Below are 15,460 nucleotides of genomic sequence, written 5' to 3'. Positions count from 1 at the left end.
TTTATTTTGTTAAAGTTGCAGGGGGTGCGGGTGCCCAGGCGCTGGCACTGGGTGGCTGCAGGGGCTGTGAGGAGCGGCCGGGGCTGCCCCGTGCCAGACACAGCTGGCTCCAGCCGGCTCCAACTCACCCACTGTAGGGCACGGCCTGGCCCCACCGCCAAGATGGTGGCACCTCAGGGAAAGCCTGTGTAATAAATGACAGAAAATGCTGAGCAGGCAGAGGAAGCGGGGGGCAAAAAAGCACAAGAAACAGCAGAGAGAACACCAAGGTCGGAGGAGGTGCTCCATGGCAGGGCGCTTACTGCCTGAGACCGTGGAGGACGCACCCCGGAGCAGAGGAGAAGCGGGAGAGGAAAGGTGGAGCTGAGAGACATGGCTGTCTGCTGACCATAACCCTCTCTCCTGCTGCTCCAGACCTTGCCGGAGGGACAGAGTGTGACCTGCGGTGATAACGAGGGGGAGGAGAGGAGCCTGGCATGACGTCGAGCCAGGGAAAGGGGAGACAAGAGGTTCTTTCCCTGTGTTTTAACGTTCATCTTCTTGCTTCCCAATATCCAAATCAGTCATTAAGTACGTATATTAATTGGCCATAAATTAATTTCCCTAAATCAGCTCTATTTGGCTTGGTAATTGTGTGATCTCCCTGTCTTTATCTCGACCCATGAGCGTTCTTGTTTCCATTTTTCCCATTTCCTCCTCCTGTTTCTGTGGGGAAGGGGGGAGCTGAGCGAGCAGCTGGGTGGGAGCTTGGCTACCAGCCGGGGCTAACCCACCACAGAAGTCCAGCAAAACACAAGTTGTTCGTAAACTTTGGGCTCAAGACCAAAGACAAACAACAAGAAGCAGTAAAGGAATGCAGGCTGTCAGTCTCTGTGTTCACTTTGCGTCACTGACATGGATGACCTGTGCTTCCTCTCCCTGCCCGTGCATCGAACTTCATGTCAGAAAGTTAGGAGACTTCCCGTTTTAAATCAACTTAGTACTTGCACATCTATAAAACAACAGCTTCTACGAGATCGATTACGCAATTCTTTAAGTAAGAAAGCCTGTTTGATGGTTTGCAAGGTCAGTGAGACCTTGAGCTGCTCAGGCGTTGCACAGCAGTTTATAAGAGCACTGTTTCTGATAGCTCACTGGAAAGATAACACACTAATCCGCAACTCATATCCAGGTTAATAAACACAAAGTAAGGTACACACCATCCCAACCGAACAACTTCCATGCATCTGCCTCTATCCTTTTCTTATCCAATAGAAAACATATTGTTCTTAAATCTGCTCAATATTAGTTTGATTCTTACTTAAGAAACTTTTATTCTGTAAGAATCTAGTCATTCTTTCCTCAACTCCTTTATTGTCTTGCCTCAAGGCATACATACATACAACACAAGCTTCAAAAGCTAATACAAAACACCCTACAAAACACAGGGTTGTAAAGGATGATGGAAATAGTTACAAAAGAAACAAAGTAGGCATAATAAAAGTATTCTTAAAATAAAGCAGCATTTATTACAAGATTATAATACATGCCAAAATAAGAGCGTCTTTTAAACCACCATGTTATGTTTATTAATTTTATTTACAGGTTTTTCCTCCCATTTTAAAAGTAGAAATTAATTTTGTATTTGCGTACATTGTTAAAAACAACAATCTAAAAACATGATTCAAGAACAAAACAGAACAGAAAAGGGAACCCTGACTTGAAGTGAAGCCATTCCAGCAGAAGTCAAGAGCGGAGAACGTGTTAGGGCTGAAAATTTAAAGTTTTCTAAGAACAAGAACAAAACACTTAAAGACTAGCAATGCAAGCCTTTTTTCATTTTTATAGTATTACATCAAAGGTACACAGAAGACCCCAGTGATCACTAGCGAATCTGCCACAGTCTAGTTTTTCCAATCCGATTAAGTCCATACTTCGTGGAATAATATGTCCCTCTTGGGCTGCAGGCCGAAAATAAACGCGGTCAAATCTCATCTTGCACTTGTACGCTGCATCCAGGTTGGTATTGGAGTGGGTGTCCCAAGTATAGCGGCAGTGTTGAGGTTTACCCAAAAACTCCCAGATATCCATAATGTTGTTAGGCAAGTTACCCAGTTTAGTTATCTGAAAGTAGAAGCAGAGAGGGGGGAAATCTACCAGATACTGAATTTGCAAACTTCACCTTCAAAAACAGAACTGAGTTGTCACAATATCACTTTTTTCTGCAAAACATGAGTTGGAGACATTTCTAAATTGTGGTATTTCTCAGGATACTCTAAAGCATGACTAAGTCTGTAGTACTTTCTATATCTAAATGTGTTACAAAATAAACATTCAGCTCTGAGTTTCAGGTATGGGGGTCAACACCATGTTCTTTGAAACGGCATCATTCCAGCTCACTGCAATGGAATTTCCCAAAAGGGAAAGATGAAACACTGACCTTTTAGTAATAACAAAAATTTTCACTTTTATTATCAGCAGCCAAAAGTGACTTCTAATTTTGAATGTCTCGATGACGGGGGATTAATTTTAAACTTTAAACTCCAGAGCACCCTTGGTTCTACAAGCACTAATCTCAGAATCTGAGAGTTGAGCAAGTAAAGATCAGGTTCTCAAAAAGAGAAGATGCTTTTGAAGTCAAAACTTCATCAACTACAACTGCATCTTCTCAGATATAAATACTGCCAATAAAGCATTTTATTATTGGGGGTGAGAGGGTGGGAGAAGCTCTTCATATACATCATCTCAGCCATAATGGCTCAGCACAGCAATGCCATATCTTCTACTTAGTCACGCTTCCACTTTTTAAGAATAAAAGTTGCCTACCTCTGTTCTGCCTCAGCAGGCCATTTCTCATAAAGACAACAGAAAAGCCTGAGAAGATTCTGTCAGAATACCTTCTCAAAATAACAAGGTTGCTTATTTCTATTTACCTCACTGTCTCTGAGGTTTGTATCCCCTCCAAATATAACAGTGGTGGACTCTGACTCCTCCTGCATTCTGTTCAACACTATTTGCAGTTGCTTCACACGCTCCTTAGAGTGATTTTTAGTGCTCTCCAGATGAGAGGTCATAAGACAAAGTTCATTACCAGATATGCTCACCTGTGCATGAAACAAAGAGGCAATGTTACTATCCACACCATGATAAGAAGTTCAAAACCAAAAATCTAATCACAAAGTTAATTACTGAATGACTGAGCTCTGGTTAATATCAGTTTTACATTGAATAAAAGTGGCTTACAGGAGGATAACAGGCTTTTAGGTTTGTTTTCAGAAGTCATGAGACTTGAAAACCAAGTATGGCTGGTAACTTACATAAAAGATCTAAGTTTCTTAGTATCAAATGCAACTGGGTTTGTACGTTTGGAGTAGTTTTTCTGCTGTTTGAGACTATCATAGAGTAAAGCTAGTCCAGCCTTTCCTGAGATTTTTTGTTTTGCAGCCAGAAACACAGCCGTTTACAACATACTGACTCACTCACATGCACAACCAAAAGGTTCCTCATCATGGAGGTTGTTGGAAAAGGTATTATCTCGTGTTTCAGTAGCTTCACTCTTGATTTCTTCAACATTATGACAGTGAAATAGCCATCTACGTTACCTAAAGAGGAACAGGGAAAGAAATGGTTGAGGATATCTTCTGCTGTGCCATAAAGAAGGTTCTGAAAGAGACCTTTTTACCGTGATCTGGGAGAATCATGTAAATTTGTAAGACGTACAAAGTCATTAGTTACAGTTCCATAATACTTATGTGAATTTTTCAGATTTTTTAAATGCAAATATTTAAGAAATTACTTATCTATGGCACTTTTTTGGCTACCCTGCTATCAGTCCTTCAAAATGCAGAAAAAATACAAAGGAAAACACCAGGCAACAGGTTTTCACATCCATAGTTTGCATCAAACTATATCCTGATATCAAAAAACAGAGTGCTTCCTTCTTCACTTTACTCTTTTCATTCCTACAAATGGTCAGAGATTTTGGCAAGGCAAACAGAATAAGACCAAACTTATTTTTTCCAGTTTCTGTCTTTAGAAATTTAGGGTTATTTTTTACCCGGAATAATAGTGTAACTGCCTGCTCTCATCTGTAGAAGACAGAGATATGGCGGGATGACCTCTTGTAAAAACACAACATCTGGACTGTATCTGAAACAGGAAAGACAAGATTTTAAATTAACTCCTGAAAGGTAGTACCACTACATTCTGAGGCCAAACGGAACAGGGTCAGGGTTTTCAGGTGCACCTTGTCCTTGTCTTCCCAGATATTGTAAGAATCTGGTTTTTAAAAAAAGAAAAACTCTCTCCATCATATTTAGTCGTATGTAGACACAACACCATTGTTAAAAGGGAGAAACAATAATTATTATTATGGACATGGAACTGACACGGTAATAAAATGCATGACTTCCTTACCTTGATCTTGCAAATATTTGCACGGGTTTCATATACTACATACACGAGGAATTCAACTTAAACAGCTGCAAAGCAGCTTTGGAACATGTTCTGAACGTCTAAGTGCTCCAAGAGATTCCAACCGCCACCTCATTCCCTTACAACAGATCCCCTCAGGTAACCTGCCATTCATTTTATCTCATCAATGCCAAGCTCTTTCGTTTCTTACAGCTGTGCAATCAGTAACAGTTTGTGTGGGACAGCAGTTCTGAAAATGCTGATTTAGACATGACTTTACAGCTGTCCCTATTTTTGCTACACTGCTGAACAGCACTACTCTGAGCAGCTGAAGGACAAACCTCATGCCTCATTTACAGAAGAAAAATATTGTCACCCAAGGTTAATAAAACCAAGTGAAAATTGATTTAGTTAAGGGGTTTCTGCTGTTTTAAGAGGAACTTAAATAATAATTTAATTTACACTGCTAAGTTACTGTATTAAGATAAATCAATTTATGTAATTGCTAAATTGTTCATAAACATATTCATGGGAGGCTTCCACTAGTGGAACTATAGAAGGTAATCACAGAATCTATTGCTTTTATCTTACCTTGCACATTTTCTTTTTTGACAGACAAGTAACAGAAATGGCAAGAGAGCAACCTTTCACATTGCAAAAAAGATTTTTTAGTGAAATTTCAAAAAGTCTGCTCTAGCATGAAGTTATTCATACTACCAGAATGAGACAAACAAGTGCCTTGCAGTTTTACCCTTCGCTCATGTACAGGATGGAAGTATGAAGCATGCTCTTGATGTACGACTGCAACTTGAACAATATTGTTCATTATAAAAAAGCTTTTTAAAGCAGCCATCGCAAAATATTTAACCTTTGGGATGCTGCATAGGTTCACACCTCTTCCAACCAGTATATCAGTTATTTAGGATTTGTAAAGTGATTGTATTGTTGCATCTAATGTTGAGAAAATTCAGGCATGAAGATTTTGTACACATCTAAAACAAGAAGCTTGCTTAGTCCTTTAAAGCAAGGTACATAACAGTACAAAGATGAAGCTATACTTACAATGCCAGGTAAGAACAGATTCCTCTAGCTCGTTCTTTTAGATTTCCTAGATCTAGCCCATCAATGTTCCAGGTTATCAGCGAGAAGCTGCTGTCATCTTCCTGTTGCCTCGAGTCTGCACTATTGCCACTGGCATCACTAGTAGTTGCATCTGCTGTGAGGTCAATACTAAAGACAGAGTTTACTTGTTTGTCAACATGCATAATACTATTCTTCCTACAACAAGATGATACCTTATTGACCCTTATCATCTAAAGAAAAATGTTTTACACCCATCACGACTTAACACGTGGTCATCTAAAACATTCCCAACAAATAAGTTCACATGTATTGATCTCAACATAATTTAAAAACACAGTAACTAAAACATACAGTCATATAGAGCCTCAGTACAGAGTGTCCTTACAGACACAAGATAACATTTACCATTCTGATTTAAGTTAATCAGATAGCAACCAATCTAATCCAAAGCATTTAAGTAATTCAACTCTTGTAATACAGCCCATGCTAGCAGCCGGCTGTGTGTATTAGCTTTTCAAACACTTTCCAGCACATTAGAATAAAGAACTACAGCCAGCACTTGCTTTTATGTGCCCATCTTTATAGTACAGTCGTGATTCTTCCAATTGCTGACCTCCCTGGGGAGGTACATGTACAAGATCACTCTGTGACTAACTGATAGTCCTTTTCTTTGGAAATATTCCCCCCAAATCCCACCTCAAAAACACAGGCCCTGCCTACCCTATTGATTCGATAAAGGCTAAACAACACTGCCAAAGTCTGAGTGCCCAGTCTAGTAACTGTTTGCAGAGTGTGCTGCTCGACAACCAGACTCTACCTGCTAACACATGGTTGTACTGGTTTTGGCTGGGACAGAGTTAATTTACTTCATAGCAGCTCATATGGTGCTGCGTTTTGGACTTGTGACCAGAACAGTGTTGATGACAAAGGGATGCATTAGCTGTTGTGAGCAGTGCTTACACAGCGTCAAGACGTTCTCTGCTTCTCCACCTGCCCCACCAGTGAGTGGGTTGCGGTGGGCAAGAGGTTGGGAGGGGACACAGCCGGGACAGCTGACACCAGCTGACCAAAGGGACATCCCATACATCGTTGTGCTCAGCAATAAAAGCTGGGGGAAAGGAAGAGGAAGGGGGAACATTCAGGGTTACAGTTGTAACCTTAGTAATTGTTATGCATGATGGAACCCTGCTCTCCTGGAGATGGCTGAACACCTGCCTGCTGATGGGAAGCAGTGAATGAATTCCTTGTTTCGCTTTGCTTGTGTGCGCAGCTTTTGCTTTACCTATTAAACTGTCTTTATCTCAACCCACAAGTTTTCACACTTTTACCCTTCCAATTCTCTCCCCCATCTCACTGGGGAGAAGCGAGTAAGCGGCTGTGTGGGGCTGAGCTGCCAATCAGGGTTAAACCACAACAGCGATCCAGCATAAATTTATTGAGCAAAGGGAAAGTCTGTAAAAAATGCATTAAATATTATAGCTAAGACGAGACAAACTGTATTTTGGGAAAGTTGGGGTACTAGGTTTTGTTTTTAACCACAGAATTTCTATGCACACATGAAAATAAGGCCTGGAACCAAAAAAGAATCTATTCCTTAAAACCTAGTACTGGTTTTGTACTTGGTGTTGTACAAACAATGTAAGATCCCACTACCATGCACACATAATGTAAACTGAACAGAGAAAGAAAAGCAAAGGAGAAGCAGCTAAGGGATATTTAAGTAGGTAAGTAAGGTGGTATATGCCTCCAATATTTCCATGATGACTTTTTATATTTATTCTGTAACCTGAAGGACTATGAGATGAAACATGAAAGCCTGTGTGGTCTGCAGTGATCTTCCCCTGACTGGGAGGTCTCCAAATAGCCCTCCCAACACAACCCGCATACAACAGCTCAACACAGAACCCACAGTGCAAAGACACACAAAGGCTGGAAAAGAAAAAGGTGCTGCCAATTTGATGCAGATATATTCTGACTCATCATGGACTATCTACAGACCAACACTAATGTTCAGTAGGTTTGCATTTTTTCATACACGCATATCAAGCAAAATCAGGTATGCTGTTATCAAATACAGCTTATTTATAACTATGAAGATCATCAGGGCTCTTCTATGTAACACGCAAGTCTGTGATAAATAAATCTATAGGAAAAAAGCTTCCCTTGGGACTGTGGATGGCAGGGATCTGTACAAGTTCAATTCCACGTGCAGTTCAATGCCTGACAGGTATGCTCTGAGATCATCAATGTGTGTAAGACACAAATCCTGTCTTCCACAGGTACATTTAGCAAGGTGGGCATGTACGTGTCAATTTTATTTATAGAAATATAAATATGTATACACCTAGTAGATGATATATGTACACAGTTTATACCTATACAAATGTGTGTGTATACAGCAAAATCTGCATATGTATTACTGCACAAGACAAGACCATGAAGAGAAAAAATGACCTTGGCCCTTGTGTGAAAGGCTCATGATTTACTAGCCCAGAGTAAGGCGGCTGAAGCACCCAGCGATGGGAAGTGTGGCCCACAAGTCTGACAGCCTCAAGGGGAGACAGCCATCCCCCTCGAAGGGGGTAGCCATGGGGAAACTAGTGTGTTCGAAATGGTGTGGAAGCATAAACGTGAGGAAGAGGAACTACCTGCCTCACTACATGCCAGCAGAGGTGCGAAGCCAGGCGGAGAGAGAAGTACTGCTTCCCAGGAGGGGGACGCCACAACCGGGGATCCTGTCACCCCCCTCCCTCCCAGCCCCGGGGGTCACCTACCAGCTGCCGGGCCCCGCGCCGGCCGGCTGCACCTCGCCTGCCGCCGCCTCCTCCTCCTCCTTCTCCTGCGGCGGCTCGAAATAGGCGTTCAGCGCCCTCTGAAACACAGAGGCAGATAGCAGGGAAGAGGCCGCCGCCGGGGCAGCCCCCCGCCGCCGAGGCAACCCCCGGGCCTACCTCCATATGCCAGTCGTTGCCCGCCAAGAAGCGTCGCGCTATCGCCGAGTCGCTGCTGGTGATGGCGGCGAACTCGGAGCACAGCACCTTCCTCCGCTTGGCGAGGTGCAACGCTTCCTCCTCCGCCTCCTGCCCCGCCTGAGGGCATCGGTCGTCTTCGTTGTTGTCATCATCGTCCTCCTCCTCCCGCCGCCTCACCTCCGCCTCCATGGCTTCCCCGGAAGCCGGGGGGAAGCCCCGCCCGGCGGGGTTGGCGTTCCGGGGCGCGGGCGGGCTGTCTGGCTGTGGGTAGGCGGGTGGTCGTCGGTCGGACAGGCAGCATGGGGTTCACGGTGGAGAGCCTGAGGGAGGCCATGAAGTACATGGTGGAGTCGCAGGGCTTCGACCGGGTGCTCCGCAAGGTACGGGCGGGGCGGGGCGCGGGCGGCCGTTAACGGCGGCGACTGGCTCTGACCGGAGCGGCGGCGGGCCGCTCGAGGCGGGGCTGATCGTTTAAAAGCCATTTTCCCCTCCCCACCGCCCTCCCAGAATAAAAGGCTGAACCGAGCTCCGAGGTGTGTTCCCTCAGCGGGCCGGGCCGCCGGAGCCGGGGGAGGCCGAGGCCTGCGGGGGGTTGGCTGCAGGCCGAGCCGCGGTGGCCCGGCTGCGGGCGCCTCAGGAGCCCGGCGGTGCAGCCCTGCCCCTGCCCGCGTTTTCCCTGGGTTCAGGATTTCCCAACAGGGGTGTGGGGCCGTGAGGGTAACACACGTAAAAAGCACAGTTATTATTCAATAACTCTTTGTTTTTAAACGCTAAAGCTGCCTTACAGTATCTCTCTGAAGACAAGGATTGTGTTGAGTAGCTTTCCATGAGTTATTTAGTAACTAATATTCATCCCTTCTTAGTTCCTGTGGCCAAGCTAACTTTCAGGACTGTGAAATTGTGAAAAAACTATTACTCTTCTCTGTTTCAAAATTTAAAAAGTAGCTCATTATAACACCTGACATTTCACCTTGAAGTCAGGTGGAAAACAGGAGCATTTAGATGGTCTGTGAGCTTCCAGCAAGGCTCAGTATAAAGAAATGTGTTTGACTGGTACAGCTCTAATGTAATGCTACATGGTGATCAAAAAAAGTTGAAATGATGTTACGATGTCGTCTTAAATTTTGCAATGTGCAGTAGAGTAGCTGATGTGTTCTTGAGCTCCTGCATAGGGTGGTCCTGTGAAGCAGTTTCAGTGTTCTCATTAAGTTTTGTAATGCTAGAATTCTGCATTTGATTTCTATTTATTTGTGTAACCGTGATGCGGAGAGAAGCGGTAAATATATCTAAGAAAACCAACCATTTTAAAATTTATGGGGTTTGCATTGTAGAGGAGCAAGTGGTGCTTTCATTGACAGCTCCACGATACGATACGTTTAATAGAAAGTAACTGTTTGCAAAACCACTCATATTATTTTGTTTCCCCAAGGCATTTTGGTCTCATATATGAAAAATATAAAGCTTTAAGTTTATTACATTCATTTATTTATAAAGAGTCCAATTAGTTCTTAGTCACCTCTTCACTGGGATAGCTTTACTCTCCTTTACCTTAAAATCCTACAAAGCGGAGAACATATGCAGAATTTAATCTCATAAAGGTAACAGGCTGGAAGTGAGCCTTAGGCTTCCTACCCTGCTCTGGAATACTTTTTGACTTTTTCTGCAATCTCCTTCTAGAAGTATGATGCTATGAACACAATCATAATAACAATAAAAGCACCGTTTTGTTTGCATTTAAAGTATCTGCTGTTTTTCTGAGAGTCAGCAAAAGCCTTTCTTCCCTTAACTAAATATGACTCAAGACTTTTCCTGTTCTGGAGGAGACAGATTTTAGTCTGAAACTTTTCATCTCCAGCAGCAGACTTAGTTTCTGCTTTAATTCCAATGTGGTATCTACATAGGGCTTAACGACTGTGGGTTTTAAAGCCCTTTCTCCAAAGAAGTAGTGCATTGCGGTAGTGGCTGGAAGCCCAATCAGCATGATGTTCACTGAGACAGACGCATGGGAGGACAAGAACAGAAGGGCCATGAGAAAAGAAATACAAACCAGCAGCTCTGGCTGTGCAAGTCCTGGAAGTGTTCAAATACTGAACTATTTTTGTCAAGGAGAGCAGGCAGCTAGTGCCAGATCAGAGCAATGACAAGTGAAACCAGATGCTTTCCTTGCCTTGCTGATGGATTGGAGCCCTCCCTGACAGTACTGGAAGCCATCTGCTCTCAGTGTAAAGTCCTCATTAGAAATTCCGTCAGAAACTTAAACCTCCAGTCAGTGCAGCACAGCATGCCTGGTTTAGGACTTGGGATTTTCATTGATCAAAGTGCTATTTCTGTATTAGGACACTGCCTGGGTGATTTCCCCTCTGCTTAATTCCAGTTTTTTCCATTCGTAGATGAACTGTGTACTACATCACTGTTTATCTTAGTATCATTTCTCTGCAAAATTTGGGTAAACTTTAGCCTATCAGAAAGGGATATTAGCTGAAACTGAGCTTTTACACTGCATTATAAATAAGCAATAGTGAAACTGGAGACATTTCAATCTTAATTTCTTTTAAGATTAAAAGATGTAAATTAGCTCAGCTGATGTGATATGGAAACATTTAAGTTAAAAAAAACACCTTTGTAAAAACATCAGAAAATTAGTAGGAATTATAATAAATATTATGCCCACATTTCACTTGTGACAGTCTAAAGGTACTTCAAAGTATTAGTTGTAGGTGTAAATACATATGCTGAACTTATCCTAGTTATGCAGCTGCTTTCAGATTTTGAATATAGTAGTACTAACTGAAGAAACTTGAAAAAAATATTTTAAAATACTGAAATACAGTAACTTCTTGGTCTCAAAAATTCATCTTCCTGTGTTGGTCACAGGCGTAAGCATGGTACCATAGATGTATACTTTAATTTTCTATTTAACACCTATGGGCTGGAATAAAAGCGTATACGCAAGTCATGATGCCGTAATACAGTGTGGTACAGCCTTAGGTACTTCTACCCAGGAATATGAATTTCAGTGCAGGAAGGCCAATCTGATTAGCATTTGTAGTGCTCGTTTAAAATGACTGATTTTTACTGAGGTTGCTGTAGTATAGTGATTAATGAATTACTGGCGGTCACATTTCCATTTTGTGAGCTAACAAGTACGCCCTTGCAACTACAGTACACAGACATAGTCTAGTTTTGTGTTCCTTCTAATCTGGCTTTTCAGTCACAGGTTAAAGCAAAAAGAAAACTGAAGAATAATGTTGTCTCCTAAGCAATTCCTGAGAGCATAGCAAGTATTGAAGTTTTGTTAAACTGTTGGTTTAAATATTTATCTACACTAGAAATACAAATTTTTCTAAGGCAACAATCTTCTGCTCAAAATTTATGGAAATACTAGTGTGACAGTTGAATTACTGTATTTTCCATCTTCTAATTTGTCTTATGAGTCCAGAATTAAACAAGATTTACTTTCAGTTTGATTCAGGGCAGTATCGGGTGTTGCTACTGTTGTCATTAAGCTTTTTATTCCTTTTTTGGTTGTACAGATGAAGCTTCTTTCTGCAACTCCTGGAAAAATTGTTTGTGAAATGAAAGTAGAGGAGGAGCATACAAACAGAGGTGGCACATTACATGGAGGCTTGACAGCCACACTTGTGGATGTGGTGTCAACAGCAGCGTTGCTGTACACAGAAAGAGCAATGCCTGGGGTCAGTGTGGACATGAACATCACGTAGGTATCATCCACCATGTTTACCAGAACATACTAACTTTTCTTCCCTAACACGGTATTGACTCCATTGTACTTCATTTCTGTGCTGTAGTACTCACTTAAAATAGGTGTTTTCTTTTTTCAGAAGTCTTGTTTATATAAATTAAGAGGGGACTGCATTTGAGGATATTGCCATTAGGTTGCAAAATTCGAGTTGGACTTTGTTGAGGTTTAATTTGTTATATGCATTTAAGAGATGGTACCCATTCATTCAGAGAACGTAAAGGGATATTGATGATGTGGTAAATTTTAGTCCTATGATATACTGTCTCAACTTCTGTCTTTGCTTGTGAAGATACGTTAGAGTGTGTCCTCAAACACCAAAATCTAGGGTAAGCAGCTTTCTGTAAACCCTTTTTTAGTATTAGTCCATAAAATGTTAAAACAGGAAAAATATTAAAACAGGAAACTGTTTAGCTCTATTGTATGCTCACATAGAGCGTGAATTACAGATTCAATCAGAATTTCTTACTGGAGGGAGATTCCTTTGCTCCAGGTCATTTAAAGGTAGTTTTATACTGAAAATAGTTCTTCCTGTAATGCAAATTTAAAGCACAGTGTCTATTAAAAAAAAAAAAACAAAACAAAACAGTTGTTCTGAGACCTTCTTTTATCATGCTATTACAGCTTGTCAGCTTTGCTTCATTACTTTTAATGAAGAGATTATGACTGGTTGGAACTAAAGTAATCCTACTTGGAATAACTAACACAGAGCATTAAAAATGTTGGAAAAGTAACTCCTCATCAAAACTGTTTAAAAAAAAAAAAAACACAAAAACAAACAAACAAAAACCCAACAAGCTTTAAAAGTGTGTGGGGAGTGATCTGTATCTTTACTAGGTTCCCTTCTTTACCCCCCAGCACCTTCTGATTTCTCCACCAGGCAGGTAGGACTGGAGGATCTATTTAAGCTTTATACGACCACTGTGATGACCAGGAAATTACTGGAAATGAAAATGGGAGATTCTCCTATGATTATGGGTTTTTTCCCTACAGTAGTATAACAAGAGGCTGAGATATGAATTATTTACGCTATCAAATATACCTACCCAATTACATAAGGGCTAAAATCTTAAGAAAGTGCTGTCTCTGGAGGTGATCCAAAATGATTGAGTAGCATAACCTTTAGGAATTGTTATCTGAAACAACATTAATAGCTGTGTTTAAGCCAGACTACTGCTTTCATTCAACAAGTGATATTGGATGTCGAATATTGCTATAATACAACTTCTTCCTTTTTGGGAAGGAGCTTTTTAAAAAGTTGTCACGAGGAAGCTATTTCAGTAATGGAAAGAACAGAGAGAAACAGAGAAACTTTTTTTTTTTTTTTTAAATCACAAGAGGATCAGCATCAGCCTCTGAGAATGAACCAAGATTGAAACCCTGCCCCCTGTCAACTGATGGGGTTTGTGCTACATCAGCGTTAGGCGTGACTGACATACTTTTGACATGGTGTCATGTATAAAAATGGACCGGTTGATGAAATGTATCTCAAGAAGATTTATATCCAGCAATTATACATTCTCCTCTGCAGTTCCCACATTTGAGTATTGTTCCCTTACCTCAGCTCATGGTTGGATCATGTTCCTCCTGATTCTTTCCAGGCGTTTTGTGGGGGAATTTCTTCCTGTTCCCTGGAGAGTGTGTTTTAAAAGCACAACCTCCTACTCATGTAAATAAAAACAAAGAGTTATCTAATGAATGGAAACAGCATTAAACCTGGGAAGTTTGAAGGCCTCCCAGATTTCCATGACTTTTCTCTGACCAGGGTATGGGAAGCGGCTAACCTATGCTTAGGTTCCATACAGAAATGACCTTCCACAGCCTTTGTAACAGAGGCATTTTGCAGCTGAACCAGCCAGACTGGTTTAAAAAGGCTGTAGGGAGCCAGCAGTAGCTGGAATAGGATTTGGAGCTGAACTTTTAACTGAGATCATTGATACCCAGTTGGTTTTGTTCCAAAATGGAACAGAATTTGGTTCCTCATAACCAAGCCAATGGGTGTCTTTCTGTCCTCCATTTTCTCTTATATTGAATTACCACTGCAGTACAGAGGAACTCAAGGACTTCTTAGAAGTGGGGATTTGCACGATTTTTTTTTTTTTTTTTTTTGCCAATTCCCTTCATGATAATCTAAAATGCAGGAATATTGGATTTGTGCTCTGTACAGCCTCTTACCCTGTTCATTTTGTTCTTCATTGAAGATACACTTCTGCTGCTAAGATTGGAGAAGAGATACTGATTACAGCTCAGATTTTGAAGCAAGGAAGAAATATTGCATTTGCCACCGTGGATTTAACAAATAAGGCGACAGGGAAGTTAATTGCACAAGGTAGACATACAAAGTATCTAGGAAATTAATATAAGAAAGTAATTTTAAAAATTATAATGTTGAACTTATGAATCCCATATAGAGTGATTTTCTCACTTACGCAGTAAGACATCATCTGCACAAAGTTATGATAGTCTGTATAAAGTGAAGTAGTCTCACTCCCATAATAAACAAATTTCATGATTACCGTCAAAATTGCTGCAAGCCTGAAATTCGTGCCTATTTTGGGATGAACAACAGAGCGTGACAGCACGGGGATGCATCTTTTTTTTGTTGTTTTGGTCAAGACAGCAGAAGGAAAGAGCCTTTGGAACAGCCATATGGTTTACCAGCATGACAGTGTTTTAAAAGATCTCTGTTTTCTTTGCCTGTGGTGTCGCCGTGTGACAAAGCAACCCTGTCTTCAGGCCCATCACCATCACAATCAAAAAACACTATATATGCTTACAAACTAAACCACTTGTTTCTGTAAGATGGTAGTACAGAGTTCATGTAACATAGTGTGAAACTGGTTTGAGAGTGTAAAGCAGGCTAATACAGAGTGTAATTTACTGATGCTGTAACAAATTCAAAAGTATTCAATAAAGCTTTCTGAAACTACCTTTTTAAAGATTACTTAATAGTTTTGTAATCTCTCTGCACTGAGTAAAAGCTCGCCAGCATGAAGTGGTTGAGAGAGGCTGCGGTGGAACCCTTGTACACAAATTCACTGGAGATTTCGTCATCATCTCCCTGTGATTCCTGAATGTGAAAATGCAGTTACATCATCAGGGCTTTTCACCTCTACCTACCCGAAGCTCTGGCTATGTTTGTTTAAAAACCATCAGCTGAGAGTGAGAGATGTATCGAAAGAAGTTTGGTGAGCCTTCCATCAGGTGAAGGCTGTCAATTATCCGACTTGGGTATGAACATGGTAGAATTAAG

General features: G+C 41.4%; 2 protein-coding genes across 2 annotated transcripts; one reads left to right on the top strand and one right to left on the bottom strand.

Annotated features, from left to right (window-relative positions):
* Positions 1 to 1,325: 1,325 nt before the first annotated feature.
* Positions 1,326 to 8,744, bottom strand: TDP2 (tyrosyl-DNA phosphodiesterase 2). Its single transcript, XM_074576499.1, has 7 exons — positions 8,427 to 8,744; positions 8,250 to 8,347; positions 5,455 to 5,622; positions 4,037 to 4,128; positions 3,463 to 3,581; positions 2,913 to 3,083; positions 1,326 to 2,103 (listed from the first exon to the last, which is right to left on the bottom strand). The coding sequence occupies exons 1-7, from the start codon at positions 8,634 to 8,636 to the stop codon at positions 1,822 to 1,824; spliced, it is 1,140 nt and encodes a 379-aa protein (XP_074432600.1). The 5' UTR covers positions 8,637 to 8,744; the 3' UTR covers positions 1,326 to 1,821.
* ACOT13 (acyl-CoA thioesterase 13) lies at positions 8,732 to 15,151 on the top strand. Its single transcript, XM_074576501.1, has 3 exons — positions 8,732 to 8,827; positions 11,981 to 12,165; positions 14,409 to 15,151. The coding sequence occupies exons 1-3, from the start codon at positions 8,747 to 8,749 to the stop codon at positions 14,563 to 14,565; spliced, it is 423 nt and encodes a 140-aa protein (XP_074432602.1). The 5' UTR covers positions 8,732 to 8,746; the 3' UTR covers positions 14,566 to 15,151.
* Positions 15,152 to 15,460: the final 309 nt, after the last annotated feature.

The sequence above is a fragment of the Larus michahellis genome, chromosome 2 (genome assembly GCF_964199755.1).
Source record: "Larus michahellis chromosome 2, bLarMic1.1, whole genome shotgun sequence".
NCBI lineage: Eukaryota > Metazoa > Chordata > Aves > Charadriiformes > Laridae > Larus > Larus michahellis.
The sequence above is the reverse complement of the archived record's forward strand: the minus strand, read 5'-3'. Positions and strand labels throughout refer to the sequence as shown.

Excerpts from the sequence above, each read along its gene's own strand:
- TDP2 (XM_074576499.1), bottom strand. The coding sequence starts at position 8,636 with ATGGAGGCGGAGGTGAGGCGGCGGGAGGAGGAGGACGATGATGACAAC. Across the intron at positions 5,623-8,249 it reads GGCGCGGGGCCCGGCAGCTG|TATTGACCTCACAGCAGATG; the intron begins GTAGGTGACCCC and ends CTCTGTCTTTAG. Across the intron at positions 3,582-4,036 it reads CAGTTACACTATTATTCCGG|GTAACGTAGATGGCTATTTC; the intron begins GTAAAAAATAAC and ends GTTCCTCTTTAG.
- ACOT13 (XM_074576501.1), top strand. The coding sequence starts at position 8,747 with ATGGGGTTCACGGTGGAGAGCCTGAGGGAGGCCATGAAGTACATGGTG. Across the intron at positions 8,828-11,980 it reads TCGACCGGGTGCTCCGCAAG|ATGAAGCTTCTTTCTGCAAC; the intron begins GTACGGGCGGGG and ends TTGGTTGTACAG. Across the intron at positions 12,166-14,408 it reads AGTGTGGACATGAACATCAC|ATACACTTCTGCTGCTAAGA; the intron begins GTAGGTATCATC and ends TCTTCATTGAAG.